At 42.0% G+C, this 21107-nt stretch overlaps 4 protein-coding genes across 6 annotated transcripts in view; 2 read left to right on the top strand and 2 right to left on the bottom strand.

Annotated features, from left to right (window-relative positions):
* Positions 1-167: 167 nt before the first annotated feature.
* On the bottom strand, positions 168-8243 carry dennd11 (DENN domain containing 11). Its single transcript, XM_087842824.1, has 9 exons — positions 7584-8243; positions 7000-7099; positions 6746-6904; positions 5933-6086; positions 5685-5823; positions 4361-4492; positions 4118-4268; positions 3909-3977; positions 168-3801 (listed from the first exon to the last, which is right to left on the bottom strand). Exons 1-9 carry the CDS (start codon positions 7993-7995, stop codon positions 3606-3608), a joined length of 1512 nt encoding a protein of 503 aa, XP_087698950.1. The 5' UTR covers positions 7996-8243; the 3' UTR covers positions 168-3605.
* Positions 7649-12448, top strand: wee2 (WEE2 oocyte meiosis inhibiting kinase). Of its 3 annotated transcripts, none has more exons than XM_087842823.1 (12): positions 7649-8058; positions 8842-9166; positions 9257-9465; positions 9649-9706; positions 10050-10219; positions 10320-10441; positions 10522-10668; positions 10744-10842; positions 10919-11004; positions 11119-11289; positions 11429-11577; positions 11957-12448. In XM_087842823.1, exons 1-12 carry the CDS (start codon positions 7994-7996, stop codon positions 12120-12122), a joined length of 1767 nt encoding a protein of 588 aa, XP_087698949.1. In that variant the 5' UTR covers positions 7649-7993; the 3' UTR covers positions 12123-12448. The 3 variants fall into 3 exon arrangements, with proteins under 3 accessions (XP_087698949.1, XP_087698948.1, XP_006795834.1); XM_087842822.1 differs by lacking the exon at positions 7649-8058 and adding an exon at positions 8423-8622 and having other exon boundaries at positions 8906-9166; XM_006795771.3 differs by lacking the exon at positions 7649-8058 and having other exon boundaries at positions 8790-9166.
* A 682-nt stretch (positions 12449-13130) lies between these two features.
* bida (BH3 interacting domain death agonist) lies at positions 13131-15148 on the top strand. The gene is made up of 4 exons (XM_006795772.3): positions 13131-13344; positions 13584-13857; positions 14320-14453; positions 14635-15148. The coding sequence occupies exons 2-4, from the start codon at positions 13602-13604 to the stop codon at positions 14827-14829; spliced, it is 585 nt and encodes a 194-aa protein (XP_006795835.2). The 5' UTR covers positions 13131-13344; positions 13584-13601; the 3' UTR covers positions 14830-15148.
* Positions 15140-21107, bottom strand: part of bcl2l13 (BCL2 like 13) — a 21426-nt gene continuing 15458 nt past the window's right edge. The window contains exon 7 of the mRNA XM_087842819.1: positions 15140-17905. Coding sequence (XP_087698945.1) covers positions 16859-17905 — 1047 coding nt within the window. The 3' untranslated portion in view covers positions 15140-16858. The remainder of the gene's footprint in view (positions 17906-21107) is intronic.

Genomic DNA, 21107 nt, shown 5'->3' with positions numbered 1-21107 from the left:
ATTTTGGTTTGGTTGAAAAATCTGAAAGTTTCAGGCAGAAAATAAACTTAATTTCTACGTTTTTGCTGCAGAACGATTGACTTTAAATACAGTTTGTTTGTTTTTACAAAGGAGGACTATTAAATTGAAATAGGAAAACGATGCGGTGTTAGAAGATTAGACAACACTTGAACCGTATCAGTGTTTTATTGTTTTACAATGGCAGTACAGTGAAACTGACAGTTGCTCATGCTATTGAGTTCTCGTGTACATTACTGACATCTCTTACAGTGTTTCGCATTAGTAGAGGTGAAGACTTACTTGTTATTGTGTGATTTACTCTTACAATCAAGGAAAAAAACAGTCACACTATTTGGATACGTTGCTGCGTGTGTGCAATACTTTTGCCGTCTTTGACATTCAGTAATGTGAGAAGGCTGTACAAACGAATCGTTTAGCTAATGCTGGTACGCATCTGTGAACAGTTCCACAAAGAAGGCATTTTATACAGTGGTTTGTGTTGTGCACATTCCCTTTTTCTTTTAAACATTAAACATACACCTGGAAAACAAACGCTGTCAGAGGAAAGATGATATATCAGCTGATAAGTCAACAGACTAGGTAGTCGATCCTGGAAAAGCTAAGGTCATTCTGAAGTTCTCATGACGGTGTACGTAATGTATTAGCAGTTAATGTTGATGTACACAGAGAAATCAGTCACCTTGCTCCTGTAAGTTGAAAAAAGTCACATTATGATAAGGCCCCATTCAAAAAACAGGGCTTAAAGGGGACCTACGACGCTCATTTCCAGCTCCATATGTTTTTGAATGGATGCTACTAGAGTTGCTTTGCATCACTCAGAGTTCAAAATAATCCTTATTTGTCTTAAATACTGGGCTGTGGTGCAGATCGTTGACGTTTTAGTTTCTCTTCCTTTCAGCCAACGTTCTTCTGATTGGCTGCCCCTCGATAACAGGAGGTGGGGCTTCTCATCTAGGGCTGCCACGATTAGTCGACTAGTCATGATTACGTTGACTATCAAAATCGTCGACGACTGATTTAATAGTCGACGCGTCGTTTGAAGCTTTGTAAGATCACAAAAGACACAGGAATAAGTAGTAGGATTTAAGAGTGTAATAACGGACTGAAACAGAAGATGGCAGCATTGCATGTACAAGGATGCCAGCTGCCGTTAAACCCCGAAGAAGAAGAAGAAGAAGCTGTATCCCAGAATTCATAGCGCGGCCCAGCTCAGTTTCCAACAATGGCGGCAGCTAGTTAGTTTTAATATTACTCTTATTATTCTTTCTGGGTCACAAAATAAACGATTAACATATTTTCAGGCGAGAATGTAGCTGTGTAAACCTCAAATATCTGCTCAGTTTATCAAGACACCACATATTTTCAAAAGCGCTCCGACGTTTTCGGAGACGTCTGTTACCCACTAGCTCGATAGCTAGCCGGGGGCTAGGCTCACTAGAGCCGTGAGAACACCGGACTCCCGGCAGATCGTTTTTCAAACCCACCGCCATCTTTCGCTACTCAGGTTAAACATATATAAGTAACTTAGATAACTTAAAAATGTTATTGTTTGGCTTTTTTTTGTATTTTATTTGTTCCTGAGTAAATCGGTTTGGCTGAGATTAAAGTTATAGTTTTTACACAGCTGAATAAACGTCAAGCAGACAGCTGATTATCAGAAGTGTGAGATGCTGGAGAATTTACTCCGGTGTCCTGTTATATTTTAGATAGCGAGGAGTTTATTAAACTTCACCAAAACAATCTGCAAATTTCATTAAAATTTAATAAACTATCATCTTGTCTTTATTTTTAGTTAGCACATACCTTAAACACTTAAAACTGTAAGCTAATGATAGTTATATAAGAGCAGATACTACTGGTGTAAGCTGTATGTTTTACTTCAATGGATGATGATCTGACTACTCAACTAATCGCAAAATTAATCGGTGACTAGTCGACTATCAAAATAATCGTTTGTGGCAGCCCTATTCTTATCTACACAGAAGCAACATTTTAAATGTATAACACTGTGAAAAATGACTGTTCAGAGAATCTGCTTCCCAGACCTGGTTATTTCAAACTTTGGCCATGTTTAGTATGAGCGTATATGAGACACTAAGGAAATGCAGAGTAGGTCCCCTTTACTACCCTTTTCTTAAATATACAACACTTAGTGTATTTTATTTTCTTAACAAAGCCAGAAAAAATATCCTTGGGGTGGAGTACGTCAGAGAGAAAGTTAAAACCACTTCTTAAATTTTATACAAGGCAAACGTCAGACTTATGTGTTCCAACATGGAACAAATTATCACCGTGGTTGGCAAAGGGGTGGCTGAAATAAAAGCACTCTGCCAGCAGTATTCAAAAGACACAGTTGGCCCATTTCTAAAGCTGGGTTCACTGATGAAAGGACTGAGAACAGACCGAGTCCTTTCCGTGAATTTGCCCACAGAGGAGGAGTTAAAGCTTCTGCTCGGCTCAGGACATTACAGGGTTTTTTTTTTTTAAACGCACACAAAGAGATCTTTGTCACATCTGAAAAGGAGCTGATCAACAAACAGCTTCATCGATTACTCTTTAGTTAGCAGAATATAAGAGACGTATGAACTTCTGCTCATGAACAAGGCTCTACAGTAGTTTGAAAAAGAAAATGTGACAGCTCATTTACAGGTGCTCCCGCTCCAGAACTAGATGGCTCAGACTAAATCATAAAAACAGCATATAAAAAGTTCAATTTAAGCGTGACTGTGTGTGTCGGGAAACAGTCCCGTGGCGGACGTGGTGCAGCATTCACAATAAGAGTTACACATTCATTGAAAAGTCTTCCACCAATTATGACAAATGAGAAGCTTCGACGTACAACAATGCAAAAAACTTCCAGAATGCGTCGCTCTCCTGCACGCTGTGATATCTAAATATTGTTTAAGGTGCGTGAAGGTGAGCAAGGTCCTTAGAACAGCTTTTCCCTTATCACTCAGATTCATATTGCTTCCTTTTTCAAAGGCAGTTAACGTGATCCAAAAGCTTTTTTCCCCCCTCAACCATTTTCAGGAATAGTCAGACAAAAACAAAACATAAGAACAGAATTACAGCTGTTATTCTGAGGTCTGTGTGATTTCCCAGGAAAGATATCACAAATTCATTTCGAGGAACCTTAAATCCATTCTTTAGACAAACCACGAGTGGACGTCAAAGTGCCGGTGACTTCACTACAGTAGCAGGTGCGATCATCAGAATTGTTTACATTTTCATCCAGTGCTTCAGTCCTGCTCACTTAATCAAAGTCAAACAAGTATGCACACAAGGAAACTGGTTCTGACAAAAACAGCAAGGAGTGACTCGCATAAGATGTTAATGGCCACAAGATGACAAGTCTGCTCAGCAGTATTGGTGTTTATCACCCACTGTGAAGAAATGCACAATGTTAGGTGTCCTTTTCTTCCACAGTGGTTAGAAACAGTCTCAGGTTAAGATGAGACACAAACACAGAAGAGAAGAGAGCAGATGAAGTCCCAGGATGGAGGCAGTGTCTTCAGAGTCTTGTATTTGTGACCCTAGTAGGCACATATAATCCAGGCTTCCGAGTTTTCCGGGTTGAATGGGGTTCAGGGGCAGCAGAGGTTGTCTATGACCAGCGTTACATCGAAACCATAAACCTCCAGCAGGTCAGCAAGGAAGGCTCGATCTCCCTGGGGATCCAGCCCCATGGCCCTCACGTGCTCACCGGTGAGAGTGGGGTCGGCGCTCCCTGCTAGCTCTGACAGGGTCTGGAAGATGCGGTTATTAAGCTCCATAAAGAACCTAAGATGAGATTAAAGGCGACTGCATTAATACGTGGGCCACACTGCACTTGTCTGAGTATGACTCAAGTCCATTATCAACCATGCAACCAGCTGTCAAAGACTCACAGGATGAAAAGATCCTCTTCATTTGATGTGCAGTCTTCACCCACCTCCTGAGAGTACAGCAGCAGTTGCCTTTGAAAAGAAAAAGTCAGTCACAGTAAAATCTAAAAATAACAAACGCTCATTTTGCAGCGTTTTTCTATGACCACAAAACAAATGCATTTTGAAAATTTTAAACAAAAAGAAAGAGGAGCGACACAATTTTAACGCACCTCTGCTCAGTCAGCTTCCTGTATTTCTCCTTGTCTGCTGCGGTCAGCCTGAGCAGCTGCTGCAAATGGCTTCTGTGAGTTTTCACATTCTGGTTGTCGATATAGACGTCATACAGCTCCTTTTTCTCCTCAAAGATCTTCTCCGTGGTGCCTTCAAACATATCACGTGGGAAAACATGTCTATATAAAAGAACTCATCGCTTTATGTCGTAAATCAAACATTTACAGTTAAACTTCACTCACAGGCCACGTATGACAGCTCTGTTTCCAGGGCAGAGATGTCGGCTATGTTGATGTAGAAGAAAGGCCGCAATTCAGGCACAGAAACTCCGATGCCAGGTAATGAAACGTTGGCCAGGCAGCAACAGCAATACACTGAGGGAATATGAAAATACTGAATGAAAACCCTCCAAAAAGAGGAAAAAACACCACACATACTTCTCTGTTTGACAATTTGTTACATCCCTTTGCATCACATTATTGTGAAAACAGAATGCGCATACTAGGGCTGCCACGATTACGTCGACTATCAAAATCGTCGACGACTGATTTAATAGTCGACGCCTCTTTTGAAGCTTTGTAAGATCACCAAAGACGCAGGAATAAGTAGTAGGATTTAAGAGTGTAATAACGGACTGAAACAGAAGATGGCAGCACTGCATGTACAAGGATGCCAGCTGCCGTTAAACCCCGAAGAAGAAGCTGTGTCCCAGAATTCATAGCGCGGCCCAGCTCAGTTTCCAACAATGGCGGCAGCTAGTTAGTTTTAATATTACTCTTATTATTCTTTCTGGGTCACAAAATAAACGTTTAGCATATTTTCAAGCCAGAATGTAGCTGTGTAAACCTCAAATATCTGCTCAGTTTATCACGACACCACATATTTTCAAAAGCGCTCCGACGTTTTCGGAGACGTCTGTTACCCACTAGCTCGATAGCTAGCCGGGGGCTAGGCTCACTAGAGCCGTGAGAACACCGGACTCCCGCTAATCGTTTTCAAACCCACCGCCGTCTTTCGCTACTCAGGTTAAACATGATATATAAGTCACTTAGATAACTTAAAAATGTTATTGTTTGGCTTTTTTATAGTATTTTATTTGTTCCTGAGTAAATCGGTTTGGCTGAGATTAAAGTTGTAGTTTTTACACAGCTGAATAAACGTCAAGCAGACAGCTGATTATCAGAAGTGTGAGATGCTCAAGAATTTACTCCGGTGTCCTGTTATATTTTAGATAGCAAGGAGTTTATTAAACTTCACCAAAACAATCTGCAAATTTCATTAAAATTCAATAAACTATCATCTTGTCTTTATTTTTAGTTAGCACATACCTTAAACACTTAAAGCTGTAAGCTAATGATAGTTATATAAGAGCAGATGCTGCTGGTGCAATAAGCTGTACGTTTTACTTCTGATTAGTCGACTAATCGCAAAATTAATCGGTGACTAGTCGACTATCAAAATAATAGTTTGTGGCAGCCCTAGCGCATACGCAGTAAATCACATATTACCCAAGAGCTGTAGAGAAATGTTAATAGGGTGTGCACAAGCTATGATTAAGCAACTCACCCCTGTAGCAGACAACTCCTACAGGTGGAGGCGAGAAGATGAGTATGCGCTTCCGAAGCAGCGCGAACTTCCACAGCACCATTATTTGCTCCCCGAAAAACTGGATGAACTGGGACATGCAGCCAGCCGGGTGGGTGATCTACAGAGTGCAAGTAGTGGCAAATGTGGTCATTTTGGGGAGTTACGTTTGATGTTTCAGAGCATTCAAGACAAGGGAGCATCAGTAACCCAAGTGTGTGCTTTCAGACCTTCATTTCAGGGTGCATGCAGCGGCTTATATTAGTAACACTCCAGGTCGGGCAGGCGGTGACTAGTCCGTTTCCTTTAGGGGGAAGAATGGCCTTCTTATCCTCATAGAAGGCCTCTAGTGGAGAATACTGGCCAGGACACTGCAACTGGTGTCTTCAAGGGGATGAGAAGGGGAAAAAAGAAGGAATGTGAGCAGATTAAGCTTGAACTCACTTCTTTCTGCACATTCCCACCGGTGCTCACAGCTCATGTTACTGCGTGGACTTTAAATTGTGTATTCAGTATTAGCCAGTGTTTGGTCCTCCTAACGCAAGATCACAGATTGTGCAAAGCAGAAGTTATCCATAAATTGCACAGTGAGATCATCTGAGGCCAGCTGTATGAAATAAATTAAACTTTTCTATTTGATTTAACCACTTAAGCCATACAGATCACACATTTTAGGCTTGCTACTGCAAAGTGTCACACATCAAATGTAGCCAAGATTTCCGCACTTCCTTCAAGTTACAGCAGATCTGCTTTAACTGTAACCCAAACCTGTGGTTGTGTCACATTGAGTCAGGATTTTATCATAAGGAGAGCAGTGTTTCAGAAGAGAGGAGGAGAGATGCTGTTAACAGTATTTTCTTCACTCCTGTGCTAAGACTTCATAGAAAAACTGCATGTCAGTGGGTTCTTGCGACAAAAGCTGCAACTGGGATCCTGAGTTCATGTTTAATAAATGAGCCTATATTAAAGGCAGGCATATAAAAAGGAACCTGTGGGCTGGGTATGAAGAGGAAGGAGGAAAACAGCAACTCTACACGTCTCACCTGACTTGGTTCTCCAGGAAGTGCATGTAACGGTAGAGCAGAGTGTAGGACGGAGACAGAATTCCCACAGACTTCATTCTCGCTCCTCGTTCCAGCTCACTCTCCACGGGCATGTTCGCAAAACATGCCAGACCGAAGTAGCCACCCTTACGGAAATATCTGTCCAGTGGGCATAACGGAGAGCGGGAGTAAACACAGACTGACAGATTTCTGAGCCTCACTGAGTTTAAAATTTGACATGTGGAAGTACGTACATGAAGTCGCTGGTGATCCGATGAGAACCGCTGGCCATTGACTTGAATTCAACACCATCCAAGTTGATGTCATGAGGCAGGCACCACTCTATCATATTCCCTGCCATTCACAAACACACACACACAATACCCATGAAGTCACTTCCTACACTGTCTACTTTCATCCTGGCAACTTCCTCCAATCCTGCATGTTAGTCATGTGTTAGCCAGAGGTCAGGGAGAGTAAGAAAGCAGTGACTCAGCCAACACAGCTATGTGAAGAAACTTAGGAGTTAGAGAGTTCTGATCGATTCTAAACAAGATCTAAGTGGAAGGATTTCCCCTTTAGACGATTTGGGACTTCAGTAACTTATTTTTGCATGAGCTTTAAAGGATGTTTGACTTTTGTCTCGTGTTGAAAGGTTGCCTCACAATAGTTGAGGTTATTTCTTCGTTATGGCTGTTATGAAAACCGTTCAGCATAATTCATGGTTGCACAGATAAAGATGTCAAAACATCACATGATCGTCATTTCTGCGATTACGCAGTCCACGTCTGAGAATTTTAAATGCGAAGGATAAAAAGAGCAAAGTCTGCTTGCTCACCTGATCTTGTATCAAAGGTAACCACAAACACGGCCACTATCTGGTCTTTTTCCTCCCACTGATCCTTCACTGAGAGGCCGGGGAAAGGGGCGTTACGGTCTGTACCGAGAGGCTGCGGGCGATCCCAGCCGTGCCCGGACAGCTCGGTTCGGCCCGGGCTTCCGTCCCCTTTGACAACAACAGCAGCTGTCACATTGCGGTTCGGACCGGGGGGGATGATGATGGTGGTGGCGTCGATGGTGGTGCTGCTGCTCCACCCAGTACCAGCCGCAGTGTCTGTCGGCGCACTTTTCTCCGCCGCGGAGTCTTCTTCTCGCGGCGGCTGAGGCGTAGGTTGAGCCGCCTGGTTCGGATCGGGCGGTGGGATCTCCTCCCAGTCCAGGAGCGGGGCTCGGTCCGACTGTTCCACCATGGTGCTGCTGCAGCCTCCGAGGACACGAGAACGAAGGGGAGAAAATACACAAAGCTCCGACGTGTCGAGCGGGTTAAGCACGGCGTGAGAGACGGATCATGCTTTCCTGCTGCTCGCGGAGTTGTTTTCTATGTATTTGTAAGCGTGTCACATCCACGGACGGGGCTTCTTTTCCTCCTCCTGCCTCACTGTTTTGATGACGTAGCCCACTTCCGCCCACGTGTCTATATTACTATTTAATACAGTGACCTATTTTTTTTTTTACATTTCCCCTGTCAAATACACAAAACTTTTAAGTTACTTACAACAATGAATATTTGCAACTGCCCTTAATAATGACTATAAAGCGACTTAATTGGCTCATTTAAAAAAATATATTTTAATGAATTTTTATTCTTACTTTCAATGTCAAATGTTAGCTTTTCGTAATATCCCCACACTACCCTAACATTAACTAAATATCACATTTCTTTACTAATGCTTTACGTCAAGGTGTTTCTTCAATTACCACAACTCAACCAATCAGAGAGCTGGATGACTGAAACCGGTGGCGTCATTTATTTAAACAGGAAGTCATACATATGTGGCGCGAAATTCAAGCGTGTTGGCGTGGATGGTCATTTGTTTGTAAGTATACGTGATAAACACACGTTATTAGGGGTATAAGCAATATGAGAAACATCTTTCGAGCTTAACGTTTTTGCTGGCAATAATAAAACAACTGGGCTGCTTATAGTAACCCTTTATCCTACACTAGGCCTCTGACTTTAGAGGTGTGGGGGTGTAACTGTATGAACAAGCAGGTTTCACATTTTGTGCATAACATCAGTCCAGATTTTAGTACAGCACTGTTGCGCTCTCAGGTGTAAAAGGATATGGCATTATAAAAGAAGCCGTTCCCCAAACTCAGGCCCCAAGCATGGCTACTTTATGTGATGGAATCAGCCAGCAGCTGTTTTCTAGCTGTGGAGAAGAGAGCAGCAGCAGCGGTGACAACTCTGATGACAGCACCTCCAGAGTCTACAGTCCCACCTCTGCCTGCAGGACCCCCAGAGCGCAACGTCACTTCAGTAGAAGCAGCTATTTATGTTCCCCTCAGCACTGCACCAGCCCCATACCTTACGCCTCCTTGAGGAAGCTGAGACTGTGTGACTCTCCCAGCACACCCAAGGTGGGGAAGACTATAGAGTAAAGATGCTTCTGTTCCCCGTCTGTGTGCTTGAATGATGTTTGTTTGTTTTTTCTTTCTCTCTTACTCTAGAGTTTGCTATCAAAGTCCTCCCAGCCTTACTCCGGTCTTAAGATAAGTCGTCAACAGCGAACTCTGCGTTTCGCATCAGCTGCCGCAAACCTAATCACAGCACCTCTTGTCAACGTGAATCCTTTCACCCCAGACCCGGTGCGCAGGAACAGCGAGCAACAGTGGAGGAACAGTTGTAGAAGTGACGATGATGACGACTATGGCCGCAGGTATGCGATTCCACCTTATTACAGGACTGCTGTCACAATAAGAATCTCCAACTGATGACAAAAATGCTTTCAGGATTCAAATTGAACTAGTTTTGGTCTAAGCTTTGCTAGACGTGTCCTGATACACAGGCTGACTTTTGTAGTTCTGTATATAAAGGGCTGAATGGCCTTTCTGTATTCCAGGTTTAAACACAGCCTAACGTCATCTGAAGAGGATGATGAAGCCTTTCTCCCACCAAAGGTACAAAGCTATTTTTACCAGTACTTGTGTTGAATGTAGCCCTCCCCTTTCAGATGCTTCTGATATGCTTTCATCATCGGGCTTTGTCATCTTCAGCTGCCTCCTCACTTTGTGTTTTGTCCAAAAATTACATCCTGCCAGCCCAACTTCCGGAATTTCTACAAGGAATCTCTAGCAGAAAGAAAACTGCTGTCAGAATCCTCACAAAGTGATTTCCTTGTGGACTTATTACCATATTTGGTGAATCATCGCAGAAGAAACCCCAGTTCTCCTCTCATGCGGCGTGACGTGTGCTCTTTCTTTAGAAAGCTTTCCTTCTTACCATGTCTGTTTAATCTGGCAGAGACGAGCTGTCCAAGCCTTTATGCTGTCACGCTACGAGAGCGAATTCCTGGAGCTCGAGTGCATTGGCGTGGGTGAGTTTGGTGCAGTTTATAAGTGTGTGAAGAGGCTGGATGGTTGCTTGTACGCCATCAAGCGCTCCAGACGACCCCTGGCGGGCTCTGCCAACGAGTGAGTCAGCACCGTTTCTGTTTGGCTAACACACATCAGCCCTCCCTATCGTTTAAACACCTTCACTCATAAGATTTTTTTTTTTTTGTTCTTTTATTAGGCAGCTGGCCCTAAAGGAAGTGTATGCACATGCTGTGCTTGGGCACCACCCACACGTTGTCCGATATTACTCAGCATGGGCTGAGGATGATCACATGATTATTCAGAATGAATACTGTGACGGTAGGTTTCAAATCAGCATCTAAAGTAAATATAAAATGAAGGACGGCGTTGATTTTTGTCTTCCCGTGCGTGTCCCTCAGGTGGAAGTCTTAATGACGCTATTGTAAAGAGGGAGGCAACGGGAGAGCTGTTCACAGAGGCAGAGCTGAAAGATCTGCTTCTGCAAGTGTCTGTGGGTCTAAAATACATCCACGGCTCAGGCCTCGTTCACTTGGACATCAAACCAAGTGCGTCTGTTTGACCGCTTCTCCCTTTGGACGTTCATTCGCTGTGCCTCGTTCCTAACGGTTTTTTCTTTTTAGGTAATATATTCATTCGCCACCGCCCCAGCGCAATTGTGACGGGTGAGAGTGAAGAGGAAGAAGAGGGAAACCCTTCAGCCAGAATCATTTACAAAATCGGTATTGATGTTGAATAAAACTACCTTTTTGACAGATTTATTTTTGTTACCGTCGGCTGATTTTGAGTTTTCTGCAGGTGATCTGGGTCATGTGACATCAGCCACCAGTCCTCAAGTTGAGGAGGGGGACAGCCGCTTTCTGGCCAGTGAAGTCCTGCATGAGGTAACTGTTCTGAATGCTCATTCGCATTAGAGGAAAACCGGTTAGTTGCACTTTCCTGTTTTTGTGGTGTTTCTTGTGGTGATTTCACATTTCAGTTGTCTCACTGCTCCCCAGGATTACAGTCACCTCCCCAAGGCCGACATATTTGCCCTGGGCCTCACGGTGCTGCTGGCTGCCGGGGCTTCTCCTCTGCCGCTAAATGGAGATCAGTGGCACAGTCTTAGAGAGGGGCGTCTCCCCAAGCTGCCACAGGAGCTCTCGCCTCCCTTTAGATGTTTACTTCAGGTAATTCTATAACCTTGTTGTTTTAAAAATATTTAATTTAATGCTATTTAAACACTCATTCTTAGTTGCCACCTGTCTAAATATTATTTTTACTTGTTATAGCTGGAATAGCTTATCTTTAGCACTTTTTCTCTGTCAGTTGTTGCTGGAACCAGACCCAACAAAGCGGCCATCTGCTAGGGAGCTTTGCAAGCACACAGTCTTGAGGGAGAAGAGGACTGAGAGGCTGGCTGCTGAGCTGCGAAGAGAGTTGGATGTAGAGAGGTTCAGGACCGCCCTGCTTCAGAAGTAAGAAGAAGACTGAAAATAATTTAAGCTGCAGTCCCCAGTTCGAAGGTTTCAGACCCAAGTCGCACTTGAAGTATTGCAGTAATTAATGGAGATGATGGGAGACTTTCAGAGTACTTATAAGTCACTTATAATAAATAAATGCATTGTTAAGGAAGTGAAACCCCAAGAGAAGTTATAGGCCCAAGTGTTGCTTCTGAAGCGGTGACGATGCAAAAAATGCACGAATCGTACCAGCAGGTGGTGCTGTTTCATCTCAGCAATGTAGTAGTCGCCTGTGACAGCCTGTAGTAATCACTCATTCCTATGTTCATGTTTAACAGGCTGGTTTTGGTTAATGACTAATTATAGTTGAAAACACTTTCATTTCCCCTTTCAGAGAACTCCAGGAGGCCCGTCAGGCAGCTTTGTCACCCAAGCAAAACCACCTACAGGGGCACAGACCACCTGTCAAGATGGGCTCCCTCCCCAGACCAGGGAGGAGGCTTGTTGGTAGGAAGACTGCAAGATCCATGAGCTTTGGTTGCCCAGGTTATGAAGTCTGATGAGATGACGTGAAGCCTAATTTTCTGTTTTTTGCTGTGGTGTTTACTCTGACACTCTGCCAAAAGGTTGTGGTAAAGAATGCAGCAGAAGGCAATGTAGTGTGACTCCAGCAGCAACCGTAACAGAGATGATCGCTACATAATCTTATTTTACATTGTGACTCAGACTTAAAGCATTGGACAGAACTGTTTTAATTATATTCTTGACTCAAACATGTTCCAGGTGATAATTTTAACATCTCATAACAAGTGAAGACCAGTATGCTTAACAAGTCAGGCATTTGGTTGTTTTTTTTCTCTTTTAAAACCTGTAAATAAACATTTTAAGCATCTTATCAGCATTTTATTTTGTGTTTTGAGTAGACTGTTTTATTTTGTTTTCCTGTGTCTCTGTGGTGACCTTTGTAATCCAGAAGATGAACAGGGACTTTCCAGTGTAGAGTTGCTCTTATCTATAACTACAGCCAACAGTATGTTGGGCTTGAAAAGCATGAGGCACCATACTGTGAAAGTTATTTGAAAGGCTCTGTTTGTCATAATCTTAAATACCAACTGGAGTTTAGGCTTCCCCAAGACGGATCCAATTAAATTTATTTACCCCCCCCCCCCCCCCCCTTTTTTTTTTTTTACGAGGCCACATTAACACTGCCACTGATTCTTAACACAATACTTGCATAACTGCATAAATTCTAATAATAGTATGTAATTATCTTCCTGTCACAATTTCTAGAGGCATTAAATGGCAAATATGTTATTTAAATAGTCAAAGTAGGTGGATAAGTCAAATGGGACTTACAATATTCGCTTTCTTAAGCTTGTGAAAACATGTCCAGAAGAACTATAACTGTGGGACTATTTTAATGTAACATATTCAGTCAAAAATGACCATGATTAAACGTATATGCGTTTTTGACGCCTTCCGGGTAGTTTGGAGTCAACACCGTGTATGCCAGTCAAAAGATACATATGCAGGCAAAATTCCGACGGTATTTAAAGGCGTCATGACGCAGTAGCGGAAACTGTTTTAAAGACTGAAGCTAGTCGGCAGTCTGCCGCATACATAAGTTTTCACTTCACGCAAATAAGTTAACGTAGGTGACGTAAAAGAGTGTAAGCGAAACGAATCGGTATTTGATGTCATTTTGGTGTTAGGTATACTTTAGCTGCCTGTTATACTTTTAGTTTGTTCGACGTTAAACAACTTTGACAAGCCGAGCCCAAGGTAAGCTAACGTTAGCATTAGCTTAAACTATTTTTTTCTTTAACCACTTGAAAGCCAGTTATTAAAATACAAAATTCCTAAATTTCCTCTGTTTTGACTGACATCGCTTAAATATCGGTTGGGAACTGACTTTTTCCTCTCAGCGACTGTCAGAAACAAATTTCGATGTAATGTTAAAGTGTCCGGTTGTGGCATCTTCGCTGCTACTATAGTATTTAATATTGTTATTTTTGTCTAAGGGCTCAGGCTGGTTGTAGATGGACCTCTCGACTACTCGGGTTTCGGCGAGTGAGCTCATTTTCGCCTTCCTTCAAGAGGGCCATGAAAGCGCAAGCTACATGAAGGAGCTTCACTCGCTAGGCGAACAGTTCAAGTTTTCTTGGGACATCAACAGCAACGGGCACGACGCGCGTAACCTGGATAATGGAGAGCTTGAAACTGATGGTTATCATCCAAGCAACATCGGAGTCTCTATGCAGGATCTTCACCCCATAGTGGATCTACAGATCCGGGGTAAGTAAAATAAAACTATGTAAACTGTCTACAGTCAACTTTGGTATACGTGCCACAGTCATCAGCTGTTTATTTATTTATTTATTTTTAATCAACAATGAGCTGTTTGTGGCAGTTTTTGAGACAGTGTAATAAAATAAATGTTTTATAAACATGTCTTGAGTTAAGAGACCTGATCAAATATATAGTTTGACCCAGATGTTTGTAAATAGTGCCACATTTTCTAAAAGTTATCCCACTAAATCACAATTGACTGAGTTGTTTCCAGTTAATAACAAAACAACAAAGTGAAACCAGGAAATGACCTTGACTCTGTTGTTTATGCTACAGAGCTGAAGTTAATTAGCAGTAGTCCAGAATGTTAAAATAGTCTTAATGGAAACTATAGAAACATGACTTCAGCCATAAATGTTAAACTTTACTCTAATACAATTGTATTAACTTTTTTTTTTTTTGCTGCAGGAAATCATGAACAGGCTGCAGCTGTTCTTGAGGTTGCACGAGCATTGGGAGAAATTGCTGCCCAGTTTGAAGACAGAATTGTGACTGAAGCTACCAGGAACCTGAGCAACAACATATCAACTTCCCCTCTTCAAGTGAGTATGGGTTCAGCTAGAGGACTACTCAGTGCTCTATGTGTAAACAAGGGCTAGTTTTAAATATGCCAGTGAAAAACTAATATGTGGATATATTGAGATTACCCTAGTGATGCCACATCAGGTTGTTTTTATTTTGAGCCTAAGTGTATGGACTGATCTATTTGTTTCTGCTTTCCAGAAATGGAAGGATTACCTTGCCTTTGAGGTAGAGAGGGTGATGATGCGTTGGGTAGGTCCTGACCTACCCCGGGAGAGAGTCATCATAGCCCTTGCACTCACGCTGGTGAAGAGGGTGTGCGTGCAGACCCCACAGAGGTTGAGAAACCTTTTCCACACTGCCTTGCAGTACATCGACACTGCATGGGCTTGGTGACCAAAGAAAAGCTGTCTCTAAGGAAATGACAGTTACATCTGAAACTGCAGTTTGCGTCTCATGATTAGCCAACTGTGAAAGGAGTTTGTTGATGTGCCAGTGCCAAACACTTCTTAAGAACAACATGAAAGCGTTAAACATAACACTTGAATTTCATTATTCCTTTTGGTACTATTGCTTAAGTGTTATTTTTCTTTATTACTTAAAAAATGTTTACTTTATGTTGCTTATATAAGTAGCATGATTAAAGCTTTTCCCTTCAGAGTATAATTTCATTGTATATACACAAAAACAATAAATCACAGCTGAAGTAGTTTAATCTCTTTATTGTTTTTTGCTTCAAACAATGTTCTGTAGGAAACTCAAGGTACAAAATGCCATGTTGGGTATTGTTTTTGACATCCATCCTGCTCTGGACTTGTAAAGTTTCCCTTTGAAAGTAGATGTAGTTTAAGTTGGTGAGTGTAACATTTGCAGTACTGAAGGTGACATGAACATTCATACAAATTCCTATAATATCTTTAAACTCCAATGATTTTGCGTGATAGCAGCAGTGAGAGTGTGTTAAGGACCAGGCTAACAGATTACATGAGTTCCTCATAAATTTCCCAGCTGTTTTTCCTCTGAGGGAATCAAAGGGAGATTCCACGCTATTTGTTTCCACTTCCTGTTCAGTATATTATTTTGGTTTCTTGTGCTCTGCTTGTTTACTAGAATGTTCAGTGATTTCTTTAATGTAGTGTGAACGCAAAATCCAAAATTACAGCTACATAAGAGGTTGAGTTTCCTGTTCTGAAGACTGAAGTGGTTTTGATTGTCTTTTGGCAACCTGATTTTGCTTTCAATAACTCTCAGCATGCTACTGCTTTTCTTTCTACTTGGGGAGGGAAGTAATATCTTGTCACTGGGGCAGACACAAATGAACCTTTGTGGAACTAGTCGGGTATTATGAGCAGTGCCGCAATGAGGGAAAAGGGGACAAGGCAAAGTACAGAGGACCAAATAAAGATGCTGCGGCGCAAAAGCACGACAGCAAAGTAACTGAAATGAGGGTGAGATGTAACTGGGATAGGTGGGAATAGAGATCCAGTCAAATTCAACCCTAAAAAATGTCAAATAAATAAACTAGATTGAATCAATGTGCTGCATTCATGCCCTACTTTTCTGGAGTAATTATAGCTCATTTACACTGAAAGTAATCGGTGGTTCTTGTTTGGTTAATACAACCAAATATAGTAGATTAAAAAAAAAAATCAGAACATCTGGTTTCTGAAACAATGCATCAAGATTTTTTTAAATGTTTTAAAACCACAATATATTCAAATTTATGCACTGATATCACAAATTTATTGTGCAACATGGACACGTTAGATTCATTTTTGGTTTCAGTCGAAAATATCAAAAATACCATTCACTTCCATAGAAGCCATTTGGTCTGTTTATGAAAGTATCAGATTTACTCACAGGGAGAAAAATATAAATAACCCTTTGTTGCGTAGGAGGCGGAAGAGCAAGAAAACCATATGTCGCACAACATCACAACTTATACTTGAGGTTTATGTTTCCTGTGTGAGCACTGTCAATTTTCAATCCAGCCTCACTGGCTCCAATGAAAGAAACAACGCAAACAGCAAACCAAGAGACACAACAGACGCTGAATCTAAGAGAAGAGGGATAAAAGTTCACACACGCTCTTGTACTCAGTAATACGTACAAAAGATTGGAGGCAAAAAGAAATTGGAAAAAAATTGCAACTGACCCCCAAAAGAAAAACAGAGAAAATAAGAAGTAGAGTGGAGTGCACCGTTTTCACATTGGTGTGTTTGCAGCTGGTTGAAAGAAGCAGCGAGGGACTCCCAGCACTAAGGTTGTGGATGACAAGACATTCTGGTTTGCTGGGGGACACTTTCACACATTTTATACCCGGAAGATTTTTAAAAACTACTTTAAGGAGATTCTCACCGTGTAAATACATTTATTCTACCTTAGCATTCTATACTCTCGCTGCTGAGGATAACACTTTCTCACGCTATTTCCTCTGAAAGCGTATGAGAACGAAGGCTATAACAGCTGCAAGGACTGCCAGAGCAGCCCCTCCATAAAGCAGCACTGGGAGCTCTGATTCTGGCTCCGGCTGCACTGGGGCCTCCTCAGCTGGTGCTTTGACAGGGGCCTCCGCAGCCTCTGCGACTGGAGGTGCAGCGACCGTATCGTCTAGCTCTGCCACAGTCTCTGGTTCTGGCTGCGATTCCTTTGGCTGGTGAAACACAGTGGTGGACTCTGGGTTCAGCTCTGGTTCGGACGCTAGTTCTAATGTGTAATCAGGCTCTGCTGGTGTTGTCGGGATTTCCTTGGCTGGAGATGGGACTGCCGTTTCAGCAGGCACTGGATCAGTCGCTGGGGCAGTGACAGCAGCTGGTTCTGGCTCAGGTTCCACTGCAGGAACAGACAAAGGTACTGCAGGTTCAGCTTCAGCAGGTTCAGAGGCAGAGGGGAGCAGCTCTGGTTCTGAGGAAATGAATGAAGGTTCTGCAGACAAGCTTGCAGGTGTTTCTATCACAACTGGCTCTTCTAATGAAATCAGGGATGCTGGAGGTGTGGGGTCTGCCTCAGCTGTCACTGGTGGGGTCTGGACTCTTAACTCCTCCCTGAGCTCAGCTAGCTCACTGTCAGTGCCTAAAACACTCATCATGCTTTCTTCTATCACTCCGCCTTCGCTGCCTTCCTCCAACAGCTCGGCTTCCTCGCGCTCCACATGGACGATGTCCGAGTTTGAGGAGTTGTTTTCACTACGCTCCTCGACCAGAGCAACGCCCTCGTTGCTGTCCAGGCTCTTGATGTCTTCAGGGTCCATTGCACCAACCTGTGCCCACGACTCGTGGCCAGCCAGAGACACAGGTAAGCTTTCTGTCTGCCAGGAGCTCTGCTCGCTGCTGTTGTCTCCGGTGCACAGCAGTGACGAGGGAGGGCTGATCTGGTCGTGATCCTGGTCTCCTGAGAGGATGTAAATGTCGTTGCTGTCTTCGGCAATAGTCACACCTCGCTCTTCATCCGACACCAGGCTGAATACTTCACCCTGTGATACACAGAAACAAACATGACATTTACATTCAAGTCATTAGTTGAATTTGTTACAATCTTTGTGTTTTGTTAAAGTTTAGTCTCTGGTTGCAACATCAGAGGGCACCTTCTCCCAAGAAAACCATCTTAAGAAATATGAAATAAAAGAAATAAAACTACAATTTTAGCAACATGTAAAAGTTTCTCAGAGTCATAAAATTATAACCAAGAATAAGTTATAAGGCTATATAATAGGACATATGGGGGGGGGCTTTTGCAGACTAAATCCACACTTGTTTTATCTTCTACGCCACCTAGTGGTAAACAACAGAGGAAGGAAGCATCTGTAAGCTGAGGTCTTGTTATGTAACATGCAAATATAACCATGTGAGTAAGAATAACACAGGGCTGAGTTTGCTGGAAGAAAAACCATTTAAATAAGTTTCATAAATCAATATATCGAAGCTTAATATATTAAAGTAAGCCTCGTTTTATCATGCAAACATTTAGCAAAGAAAAAACAATAAATTTTCTTAATATGAATGCACATCACTGCACTGACCACTGACCAATTTGTGGTTCAAAATAGGCAACTGACCAAGACAAGCAGTGAAATCAAACATAACAACATCCTGTAGCTCCAAGACTTTGCACATTAACATTTCTCTATCATATCACAACAAAAATCACTCCCCATTGGATCTGTTGCAATAATATAAAACAGAACTTGCTACAGAAAATCGTGATTGCTACGGCTCCAACTCCAGTTTATGCAAGAGGAACATATATGCCAATACTATACTTTGTTAGTATTCACAAATGAAATCCAACCTCATGGCAACACAAGAGGGAAATCTAAGGAAATTCAATTCAATTCAATTCAATTTTATTTATATAGCGCCAAATCACAACAAATGTCGCCTCAAGGCGACTCAAGGCAACTCGAGTCAGTAGGACCGATCCTCTGGGAGTCATTTATTTCTAAAGCTTTTGGCAATCCAACCAACACAAGATGAAAAGATTTCGCTTAGAAAGTAATAGGCTGACTAACCAAAAGAGCAACATACAAACCACCTGGTTGCACAGCATGCCGAGCAGTAGGGGTGGGGAAAAAATCGATACTGTGTAGCATGGTGATATTTTGTTTGCTAATAATGTATGGATACAGGGACAGCAGAAATCGATATTTTGTTACAAAAAGGTTTTTGTGCTCTGACTTCAGAGCATGTTGATCCTTTTTCTGAGCAAGAATCCTGACATTCCTTCACTGTCCAAATGTGTTTAACTTGTTTTATGGCAGCAATAAACATGACAGTTTACTTATTTTAATTTAAGACATGTTTTATTTTAATTAAGTTTAAAACTTTTTTATTTAATGTAAAATTATATTTTGTTTTAATTTACTTTCAAATTCTTCAGTTGCTGAAGGGGCTGCATAGTTTTCATAAACTGCATAGTTCAGAATAGCTATAATTGTACCAGATGGTTGATTCAGTTAAGTTGGACTAGACTGTAATACAAACCGTTCAGTTTGTCAACAATAAAACTGAAATGAGAGAAAGACTGAGTGTGAGACTTTGATATTAGAGAAAATGAATATTGATAAAGTTTACCTTTATGTACAGAATCTGAATATCGCAAAATATTTTTAAAAATTGCAATAATATCGTATCGTGCTTTAAGTATTGTGATAATATCGTATCGTGGGATGTATGGTGATTCCCACCTCTACGAGCAGGTAGATCTTGCAAATGATGCATGCAAAAAAAAATAAACGCATAATGTGAAACGAAAAGTCTGGATGTTGGCTAAAACAATCAGAGATATTAAACTGTGCTTGACTGAGGAAGTTCAGCTTGTATCTGACATGGCCAGGCTTTTCTGCTGTGTTGCATGTCACATAGGTGTGACCTGAGCTGATGAGATTCAAGCAGACAGTTCAGGCACGCAGTGTTAGTCAAACAGGGAGGGTGAGTGTTCGCGTGAGCATCAGATAGAGGGGTTCAGACATCCGCCAGCAGCTTCGTCTGAAATAAGCAGAATATGTCAGCATGTTCTTCACGGTGCCCCTGACCACACGTTTGGATCTGATCGACTCGCACGTCGACGTCTGAACATGTATTTAAACATGTTTTGTTTTTTTGAAGGTCATTCTCCTCACAAAGAGACTCAGTGCTGTGCGTGGCAGCTGCATCCTGGGAAGCAGGACGGAGATTAAATCCAACAGCGTTTCATCGTTATCCAACATTTGCTTTCTGCATAAGCTGATTTGAATGTAGAAGAGCAGGAGTGTATCACAAAATCCTCCCTCTCAGGACACAGCCTGCACATCAGCTCGACGCACCAGGTTAATGTTGCCGTGTGGTGAAAAACGTCCACAGCCAAAGAGATCCTGGTTTAAAATTCTATTTAGTTTATGGTTTGTGTTTTCACAAGGTTCACACCTATGAACTATAGTAATACAAAGACTATTACTGACTAACTATATGACCACATATTTTAAAGTTAGAGCACCAGTAATGACGCTTGAATATAAAGCTTATAAAGTTTAGGATTAAACTAAGAAACATGATGAAACACTTTATAAAGAATAAGCAAAAACATACCTGAGAAGACCTGCAAACTAAACTTTCTCCAATGCTTCAGGTTGTCCCTCAGAAACACAGAGAGTGGGTTTTGTTGCTCTGTTCTCAGGCTCAGTTCTCCACCCTTGCCCTAAGACAAACTATATAAAAGCACATTCTTGTTGCAGAGCCAAAGGTGTGCAGCCTACCTGTTACTACTCTGCCTTTTAACTGGCTCTCTGCAACCCAAGGTTAAATAACATTGTAATTAAACACCGAAGCAGAAAGCTATTGCTGAGGGTAAGAGTAACATAGCCACTGCCCTGCTGACTCATTTCTGCTGATAAATCAACATTAGTTACACTGGCATGGTCGTCACATACAGTCAAAATCCTACAAATGCTGCAAATCTGACAGAGTTGTCACAAAAAGCAAACTCTTCACATCAACAAGTCAATTACTGATATTCAGTTTGGGGATTAGTCAGTGTAACGGTCACTGGTTAGTATGCACCCTTGGCATTTACATGAGCATTATATAATCACTGGTCCTGCAAGGGGTCATACAGCTGACCGAGCTGAATGAAACAAAGTGCTGAGAAAGACGAGAAAAACCAGGAGCCAGCTTTAAAAAGGAAACGTGTGACAACATTTA

This window comes from Neolamprologus brichardi, chromosome 7 (genome assembly GCF_056152115.1).
Source record: "Neolamprologus brichardi isolate AB-2024 chromosome 7, ASM5615211v1, whole genome shotgun sequence".
Lineage (NCBI taxonomy): Eukaryota > Metazoa > Chordata > Actinopteri > Cichliformes > Cichlidae > Neolamprologus > Neolamprologus brichardi.
This window is presented reverse-complemented; position numbering and strand designations above follow the sequence as displayed.

Excerpts from the sequence above, each read along its gene's own strand:
- dennd11 (XM_087842824.1), bottom strand. The coding sequence starts at position 7,995 with ATGGTGGAACAGTCGGACCGAGCCCCGCTCCTGGACTGGGAGGAGATC. Across the intron at positions 6,905-6,999 it reads CGGATCACCAGCGACTTCAT|ATATTTCCGTAAGGGTGGCT; the intron begins GTACGTACTTCC and ends CCCACTGGACAG. Across the intron at positions 3,978-4,117 it reads AGGAAGCTGACTGAGCAGAG|GCAACTGCTGCTGTACTCTC; the intron begins GTGCGTTAAAAT and ends TTCTTTTCAAAG.
- wee2 (XM_087842822.1), top strand. The coding sequence starts at position 8,473 with ATGCTTTACGTCAAGGTGTTTCTTCAATTACCACAACTCAACCAATCA. Across the intron at positions 10,669-10,743 it reads TCACTTGGACATCAAACCAA|GTAATATATTCATTCGCCAC; the intron begins GTGCGTCTGTTT and ends TTTTCTTTTTAG. Across the intron at positions 11,578-11,956 it reads AGGACCGCCCTGCTTCAGAA|AGAACTCCAGGAGGCCCGTC; the intron begins GTAAGAAGAAGA and ends TTCCCCTTTCAG.
- bida (XM_006795772.3), top strand. The coding sequence starts at position 13,602 with ATGGACCTCTCGACTACTCGGGTTTCGGCGAGTGAGCTCATTTTCGCC. Across the intron at positions 13,858-14,319 it reads AGTGGATCTACAGATCCGGG|GAAATCATGAACAGGCTGCA; the intron begins GTAAGTAAAATA and ends TTTTTGCTGCAG. Across the intron at positions 14,454-14,634 it reads TATCAACTTCCCCTCTTCAA|AAATGGAAGGATTACCTTGC; the intron begins GTGAGTATGGGT and ends TCTGCTTTCCAG.